The 8,735-nt window shown below is 66.6% G+C and overlaps 1 protein-coding gene across 1 annotated transcript; it reads right to left on the bottom strand.

Annotated features, from left to right (window-relative positions):
* Window positions 1-585: 585 nt before the first annotated feature.
* On the bottom strand, window positions 586-5,995 carry MYPOP (Myb related transcription factor, partner of profilin). The gene is made up of 2 exons (XM_075915352.2): window positions 4,871-5,995; window positions 586-3,346 (listed from the first exon to the last, which is right to left on the bottom strand). The coding sequence occupies exons 1-2, from the start codon at window positions 5,301-5,303 to the stop codon at window positions 2,649-2,651; spliced, it is 1,131 nt and encodes a 376-aa protein (XP_075771467.2). The 5' UTR covers window positions 5,304-5,995; the 3' UTR covers window positions 586-2,648.
* Window positions 5,996-8,735: the final 2,740 nt, after the last annotated feature.

Genomic DNA, 8,735 nt, shown 5'->3' with positions numbered 1-8,735 from the left:
GATAGAAGGGTGGGGGGGTGGATGGATAGAGGGGTGTCTGCAGAAGGGAGGGGTGGATAGAAGGGTGGGGGGGTGGATGAATAGAGGGGTATTTGCAGGAGGGAGGGGTGGATAGAAGGGTGGGGGGGTGGATGGATAGAGGGGTGTCTGCAGGAGGGAGGGGGTGGATAGAAGGGTGGGGGGTGGATGGATAGAGGGGGGTGCGCAGGAGGGAGGGGTGGATAGAAGGGTGGGGGGTGGATGGATAGAGGGGGTGCGCAGGAGGGAGGGGTGGATAGAAGGGTGGGGGTGGATGAATAGAGGGGGGTCTGCAGGAGGGAGGGGTGGATAGAAGGGCGGGGGGGTGGATGGATAGAGGGGTGTGCAGGAGGGAGGGGCGGATAGAAGGGCGGGGGGATGGAGGGAGGGGTGTCTGTAGGGGGGAGAGGTGGCTAGCGGGGGGTGTAGCAGGGGGGATAGATGGAGGGGTGGGCTACCGTGGGGGGCTGGATGCCGAGATCAGTGGTTATCTGCAGGAATAAACCAATAGCCCCCCCTCGCTGCAGCTCCCCCCTCCAGTAGAAGACACCCCACAGCTCGCAGGGGTTCATATGAAAATAGTTTATTGCGTGTCCCGAGGGTCGGCATTTGCAGCCTGGGGGGGGGGGGTGGATCAAGGGGTGCGAAGGGCCCCCCCCAACAGCGGACAGCGCCTTCCCTGGCAGGGGGGCCTGGGATGTCTGCCATCCCCCCCCCCACCGTCGGGGTGACCTTAAGGGGATGTGACGCAGGAAGGAGGGGCTAGATTTGGCGCCTCTCCCCCTCCGGTCATGTGGGCTGAAGTCACCCCTCCTTTTGGAGGGCCGTTAACCCTTTGCTCCCCAGCGCCTCCCTAGCTGGGCTCCCCCGCCCCTGCTGAATGGGGTGTCAGCTTGTCCGCAGCTGCGCACATCCCATCCCTGCGGAAGCCACCCCCTTGGGCTGGCGGGAGCGGTGGCAACCCTGGCGGAAAAGGGGGGGCAGTGGGTCCTGAAAGTGGAGCCCAGAACGTGGGGCTGGGCCCTCGGCCTGAATCCAGGGATTGTGGATCCTGCCCCTTGGGGCATGGGGGGGGAGACAAACTCAGAAATGGGGGGGACCCTGGAGGGAGGCCACAATGGCTCCTCCCTCCCCTGGGGGGGCCACAGTTCTCCCCCTCCTCCTGGCCAGTGTGGATCCATCTTACAAACCAGCCGGCGGACACAATTTAGGAACATTTACCAGTTCCGGGAGCAGCAGGGACTGCGGGTCGGTCGGGAGTGAGGGGCGCCAGGGAGCCCAGGGCTGGGCTAGTGGGGAGGGGGTGCAGGTCAGGAGTGAGGGGCGCCAGGGAGCCCAGGGCTGGGCTAGTGGGGAGGGGGTGCAGGTCAGGAGTGAGGGATTGGGGGGGAGCCCAGGGCTGGGCTAGTGGGGAGGGGGTGCAGGTCAGGAGTGAGGGGTTGGGGGGGAGCCCAGGGCTGGGCTAGTGGGGAGGGGGTGCAGGTCAGGAGTGAGGGGTTGGGGGGGAGCCCAGGGCTGGGCTAGTGGGGAAGGGGTGCAGGTCAGGAGTGAGGGGCGACAGGGAGCCCAGGGCTGGGCTAGTGGGGAAGGGGTGCAGGTCAGGAGTGAGGGGCGACAGGGAGCCCAGGGCTGGGCTAGTGGGGAGGGGGTGCAGGTCAGGAGTGAGGGATTGCGGGGGGAGCCCAGGGCTGGGCTAGTGGGGAGGGGGTGCAGGTCAGGAGTGAGGGATTGCCGGGGGAGCCCAGGGCTGGGCTAGTGGGGAAGGGGTGCAGGTCAGGAGTGAGGGGTTGGGGGGGAGCCCAGGGCTGGGCTAGTGGGGAAGGGGTGCAGGTCAGGAGTGAGGGGTTGGGGGGGAGCCCAGCGCTGGGCTAGTGGGGAAGGGGTGCAGGTCAGGAGTGAGGGGTTGGGGGGGAGCCCAGGGCTGGGCTAGTGGGGAGGGGGTGCAGGTCAGGAGTGAGGGATTGTGGGGGGAGCCCAGGGCTGGGCTAGTGGGGAAGGGGTGCAGGTCAGGAGTGAGGGGCGCCAGGGAGCCCAGCGCTGGGCTAGTGGGGAAGGGGTGCAGGTCAGGAGTGAGGGGTTGGGGGGGAGCCCAGGGCTGGGCTAGTGGGGAAGGGGTGCAGGTCAGGAGTGAGGGATTGCGGGGGGAGCCCAGGGCTGGGCTAGTGGGGAGGGGGTGCAGGTCAGGAGTGAGGGATTGCGGGGGGAGCCCAGGGCTCGGCTGGCAGGGGCTGTGGGTTGGGAGTGAGGGGCAGCAGCAGGGTTGCGGGGAGCCCAGGGCTGGGCCTACAGGGGCTGCGGGTGAGAGTGAGGGGCACCGGCAGATCTGGGGGAGGGCGGAGAGGGGAGGGGCCAGGGGATGTTGCGCTGTCTCCAACTTCCGACACGTTCAGCCCTTGTGTCAGCGTTTGGTCCTCCGGGCCCCTGGTCCAGAGCAAAGTCCAGGGGCAGAGCAGGAACCGTAACACAGACGGCGCTGCCTGCACCCGGGCTTGGGTGGGACGATTGGCTCGGGGGCTGACGGAAAACTGCCCTGCAAGGGGCTAAGCTCGCGCTGTCCCGTGGCTGGTGCCCTGCACCTGCCTAGGACTGGGGGCAGAATCTGCCCCGGGGGGGCCCCAGGCTCTGGGGCTTCACACATTCTTCCAGCGCCCCCTCCGCTTGCGAATGGGGATCCCCTTTCTTCTCTTGGGTGGCGGGGAGCTGGGGCAGGGGGGCCCCCCCGGCACCTCTGGGGGTCCCCCTTCCTCTTCCAGAGGGAAACCCCCTTGAGCTTGGTCCCTGTTCTCCACCTGGTCGGGAGATGCTTCCACCTTGGGGGTGAAGGTCTCAGCCGGGAGCGGGCTCTTGGCAGGGGCCGCTGGCCGTGGCGAGGCGACGGGGGTTTGCTGGTGGAAGAGGCCCCCCCGGACGGCATCCAAGCCCGGTCCCTGGCTCGGGAGGAGGGGCAGGAGGGCAGCTACCACCTCGGTGAGACGGTCGATGCTTTGGCGCACGGTGTAGGTCAGGTCACGGATGGCCTCGGCCGTCTCCCGCTGAGCGGCCAGGAAATCCAGAGAGGGCTCCGGGGGCGGCTCGGGGCGGGGCCGCCGGCTCTGGGGAGGCAGGGAGCCCGGGGGCTGCTCCCTGCCCAGCTCCATGGGCGAGTGGGGCCGGCGGCCCAGCCCGGCCGGTGAGGGGGCCAGCCGCACAGTCTGCAGGGAGGGCTCCGCCAAGGGGGGCGCCGGCGAGTCGCAGTCCTTGGGCGGCAGCAGGACCCTGTCCAGGGCGCAGCCCGGGGGCTGGAGCGAGGGCTCGGGGCTGGAGGAGACGGTGCCCCCGGGCAGCGTCTCTGCGGAGAGAGGAGAGAGCCAGCTCTGGAGACAGCACCACGCGGGGCAAAGGGCTGTCCCCTCCCGTCTGTTCCTGCTGGGGCACCCCCTCCAGTCTGTCTCCCCGGCTTTCACCCTCCTAAAGTCCTAGAGCCGGGCTTCCCCCGGGTACCTGCCCGGCTGCCACAGGGGACAGGGGCGCTGTTGCCAGCACAAGCAGCCACCTTGGCAGAGGGGGGTACGGCATGGTCAGTCCTAATGAACTAGCTGTGCCCCCCAAGAGATGCCTGAGTCCCACCAAACTCGACACAGCCGTGCAGAGCACATGGGGGGGGGCAGAGATGGGGGGAGGCAGCTGGCCAGCTGGTCAGTCAGCGTTTCTGTCATGCCCCGGTGTCATGCTAGGGGGTGCTGTGTGTGCACCTGCTGGGCCCCACCCCCTCTTACTGCATGGGGGCTGGTGCTGACAGAGCCCCCAGCCCCGCTGTCTGCAGCACAGCGCCCCCTAGTGTTGCAATGGGCTTAGCACTGACTACCAGCCCCCAGCTGAGCCCTGTGCCCTGCAGCACGGCGCCCCCTAGTGCCACAATGGGCTCAGTGCTGACTGCCAGGGCAGAGCGCCCCCTACAGAGCTCCCAGCCCTGCTCTCTGCGGTACAGCGCCCCCTAGTGCCACAATGGGCTCAGTGCTGACTGCCAGGGCAGAGCGCCCCCTACAGAGCTCCCAGCCCTGCTCTCTGCGGTACAGCGCCCCCTACAGAGCTCCCAGCCCTGCTCTCTGCGGTACAGCGCCCCCTACAGAGCTCCCAGCCCTGCTCTCTGCGGTACCGCGCCCCCTACAGAGCTCCCAGCCCTGCTCTCTGCGGTACAGCGCCCCCTAGTGCTGCCCTGGGACATTGGGGTCGCACTGCTGCCAGGGCAGAGCGCCCCCTACAGAGCTCCCAGCCCTGCTCTCTGCGGTACAGCGCCCCCTAGTGCTGCCCTGGGACATTGGGGTCGCACTGCTGCCAGGGGAGAGCGCCCCCTACAGAGCTCCCAGCCCTGCTCTCTGCGGTACAGCGCCCCCTACAGAGTTCCCAGCCCTGCTCTCTGCGGTACAGCGCCCCCAACAGAGCTCCCAGCCCTGCTCTCTGCGGTACAGCGCCCCCTAGTGCTGCCCTGGGACATTGGGGTCGCACTGCTGCCAGGGGAGAGCGCCCCCTACAGAGCTCCCAGCCCTGCTCTCTGCGGTACAGCGCCCCCTACAGAGCTCCCAGCCCTGCTCTCTGCGGTACAGCGCCCCCTAGTGCTGCCCTGGGACATTGGGGTCGCACTGCTGCCAGGGGAGAGCGCCCCCTACTGAACTCCCACCATGGCACCTGGACTCCTCTCTTTTCTCTCAGCTCTGACTTTACCCCATGGCGCTTAGCGTGGCAGCTCCCTCTCTCCAATCCCCCAGCCACTGTCTGGCTCACGAGGGGGTGTTGGCAAGCCCCTGGTTCTAGCGCCCCTGGCCGGGGGAGTCGGTCCTGCCCTCTAATGGCCCGTCCCGGGGTGGGCACTCACCCGAGCCATGGTGGTATCCGTGAGCGAAGGCTGCGCGGTGCCGCTCCGCGCCTCCGGGCCCCCTCACCACGCCAGGCCCCAGGATGGCGAAGATGGTCTCCTCCTCCGCCGAGAAGGCGTCTTCTCCGGCGGCCGGTCCCCCGGCGCCCTGGGTGGAGTGGGGCACCCGCGCCAGCTTCTCCTTGGTGCGCCGCTTGAAATCATTCCAGCGCTTCTGCACCTCCTGGCCTGTCCGCTTCCAGCGGGTGACGGCGTTGATCTTGGCAGCGACGCCCTCCCAGACGCACCGCCGCTCGGCCACCGTCCCCTGCCGGCTCTGGGCCCCGTACAGCTCGGCGTAGTGGGCGCGCACCTCCTGGATCAGGATCTGGTTCTCCTCGTAGGAGAAGCGGGGCTTGCGCAGGCGGGTGATCTCCCGGCCGTCCCCGGGCATGCCTGGCACCGGCCAGGCCCCACGCACAGCGGGCACCCCCAGGGGAGGGAGCGGCTGGCGGGGCCCTGGAAGGGGGTGGGTGCCCCGCGCTGCCAGGCGGGCACCACAGGGGCGCTAGCGGCAGGGGGCACGGTGCCCGGCACGACGGTGCCCCGTGGATGGCAACGGTTCGGGGACTTTACGGCCGGAAGAGACCATGGTGTTCATCTAGTCTGCTCCTTCCTGCCGTGCACGCGGCCCAGCCCCCCTCCCTGCCGGAGGACTGGGGGCGGGGTCTGTGCCCCCCACTCTGCAATGCGTGCCCCTGCCCACTCCGGCTCCTGCAGCATCCCGGCGCCAGCCTCCCCCGTCCTTCCTCCTGGCTGCGTCCCCTCCCCTTCCCCGGCACCAGGCATGCTCAATGCCAGCCCGCTCCCAGCAGGCCAAGGGCGCTCGCGGTCTCCTAGCAACCCTGGCTAGGTCCTCACCCCCCCTTCCATGGGCTGGAGGATGCAGGGCCCGGAGCCTGGCACCCGTGGGGATGAGATGCACGCACCCCCCCTCCCACCTGCTCCCCAGCCTCCACTGGGGTGTGTGTCTCCAGAGTGATGGATCCATTGAGCTATCAGTATACATCCCTCCAGCCTCCACGTACAGCCCTCCAGCCTCCACATACACCCCTCTAGCCTCCACGTACACCCCTCCAGCCTCCACATACACCCCTCTAGCCTCCATGTACACCCCTCCAGCCACCCGCATACACCCATACAGCCGCTCGCGTACACCCCTCCAGCCTCCACGTACACCCCTCCAGCCTCCACATACACCCCTCTAGCCGCTCGTGTACACCCCTACAGCCACCTGCATACACCCCTACAGCCGCTTGCGTACACCCCTACAACCAACTGCATACACCCCTCCAGCCACCCGCATACACCCATACAGCCGCTCGCGTACACCCTTCCAGGCTCCACGTACACCCCTCCAGCCACCCGCATACACCCATACAGCCGCCCACGTACACCCCTCCAGCCTCCACGTACACCCCTCCAGCCTCCACGTACACCCCTCCAGCCACCTGCATACACCCCTCCAGCCACCCGCATACACCCATACAGCCGCTCGCGTACACCCCTCCAGCCACCTGCATACACCCCTCCAGCCTCCACATACACCCCTCTAGCCGCTCGCGTACACCCGTACAGCCTCCACGTACACCCCTCCAGCCTCCATGTACACCCCTCCAGCCACCCGCGTACACCCCTCCAGCCTCCACATATACCCCTCCAGCCACCCGCATACACCCCTACAGCCGTTCGCGTACACCCCTACAGCCACCTGCATACACCCCTCCAGCTCCACATACACCCCTCCAGCCGCTCGCGTACACCCCTCCAGCCACCCGCGTATACCCCTACAGCTTCCACATACACCCCTCCAACCATCTACGTACATCCCTGCAGCCACTTGCATACACCACTCCAGTCTCCACATACACCCCTCCAGTCACCCACGTATACCCCTCCAGCCATCTGCGTACACTCCTCCAGCCTCCACATATACTGCTCCAGCCACTGCGTACATCCCTGCAGCCACCTGGGAATACCTCTCAAGCCACCCGCATACACCCCTCCAGCCCCCCTGCGTGCATCCCTCCAGCAATCCACGGACACCCCTCCTGCCAGCCAGCCCCCTAGACACCCCTCCAGCCAGTCCCTCCTGCCGTCTGCATACACCGTTCCAACCAGCCAGCCAGTGTCTGCACCCCTCTATCCACATCTCTCTCTCTGTAATCGAACTACCCGTCCGTCCCCCTTTGTCTCTGCCTGTTGGACTGTGAACATTCCCCCAGGGGAGGGGAGAAGCATCCGAGGAGGAGCAGTCCTGAGGGGAAAGGGGAGGGAAGAAGCTAAGTCCGGGGTCCCTTTTGGGATCCCCTGTTATCTCCCCACTGGCGAGGGGCTGGCTGCATGGGGGATGGGGCTGCAAGATTCCCCTTTTCTATTGCCCCCTGCCCCACGCACCAGGGGAGTCCTGGGTCTCAAAGGAGCAAAGGGGGATTTTTCCTCCCTACACTCAGGAGCAACCACAAGGACCTCGGAGAGCTGGTGGCATGGGGCAGCTGAGGGGCCCAGTGCCTCCCTCTGCAGCCCCTGGGGAAGGGGGCTAGAACCCCCATGCACTTCCTGTCCTGCTGGGGCGGGGTTGTCTTGGCCCCTGGGACGTGGGACTGGGAGCCAGCTCCCCATTGGGGTGCCCGGGGTAGCTCCCCCCCATAGCGCGGGGCCCAGGCTGTGTTCTTGTGGCTGCAGGGGCTGTGTCCCTCAGCCTGGGTCTCCTGCGCCTGTGTCCCCCTCCCCCAGTTGTTGCGCCTTTGTTCAGCCAGGAGCGAAGGGGACATGGGGGTCCCCTGTATTTGTGGATCTTTGTCCCTCTCCAGTGGCCGCAAGGTATAAGGGGAGGAGGCGTCCCTACGGCTGCTAGCTGCAGAGTTATGTGTAGACCCGGGGGCTGGGGCAAGCATTGACCCCCCGACTAGTGACCCCCAAATCCTCACTGATCTATTGGCTGGGGTCCAAAGCCTGAAACTGACAAGAACAAAAGGTGAAATTGACCCGCTGGCGTGTGGCTCTTTGGGGTGCCTCTGTACAGCCCTGGTGCCATGCAGGGCCGGACTAAGGGGTGGGTGAGCTGGGCAGCTGCTCGGGGCCCCAACCAATGGGGGGTGCCTGATGGCAGCTGTAAGAGTCACGCGGTGCCCCTTATAGCTACCATCAGGTGCCACATGCCCGGCGGGCTGCAGTGGCTGCCTGGAGCGGGGGCTGCATTAACTCCCTTCCCCCTGTGGCCGCGGGGCCCTGCATTGCCAGGTGTGGGTGGCCCCGGGCTGCACGCGGACAGAATGGCTTGGGCCGGCCCTGGTTCCATGGACAGCCTGGGACAAGAAGCTACTGTAATACAACTAATAGCAACACAAATGTACAGCGCCTGGCACAATGGAGGCTTGGCCCAGGCCTGGGATGTCTAACTGTTACCATAATGCATCTAATAGCATCACCCATGTACAGTGCCTGGCACAGTGGGGGTTTGGTTCATGACTGGGTACCTCGGCACTACCGTAGTACACCTAATAGCAATACAATGTGTAGTAGAGTCAACCACTCGCATTCCCACCCCCTATATCTGAGACATAAAGGGGAAGGGGAGGGGGGGAAGAAGCAGGAGCTGGTGCTGGGGGGGGGGCGGTTAGCCAGCTTAAAAGCTGTTTCCCCCAGCACTGTCTCTGTGGTGCCGCCTGCTCCCTGTGCACCACATAAAGGGGGAGGGTGAGACATACAGGGGGAGGGGGGAGGGGAGGCTGCACTAGCAGCAGCCCCTGTCCGCGGGGGTCCCAACTCCCTGCTGGCCCCCCCCCCCCGGTGGACAGGGGCTGCTGGACCCGAGTCCCCTGCC

This window comes from Pelodiscus sinensis, chromosome 18 (assembly GCF_052426305.1).
Source record: "Pelodiscus sinensis isolate ZL-2025 chromosome 18, ASM5242630v1, whole genome shotgun sequence".
Classification (NCBI taxonomy): domain Eukaryota; kingdom Metazoa; phylum Chordata; order Testudines; family Trionychidae; genus Pelodiscus; species Pelodiscus sinensis.
This window is presented reverse-complemented; position numbering and strand designations above follow the sequence as displayed.

Bases quoted from the DNA above. Each gene is read 5' to 3' on its own strand.
- MYPOP (XM_075915352.2), bottom strand. From the start codon at position 5,303: ATGCCCGGGGACGGCCGGGAGATCACCCGCCTGCGCAAGCCCCGCTTC. The intron at 3,347-4,870 runs GTGAGTGCCCAC...CTCTCTCCGCAG, and splicing joins CGGATACCACCATGGCTCGG to AGACGCTGCCCGGGGGCACC.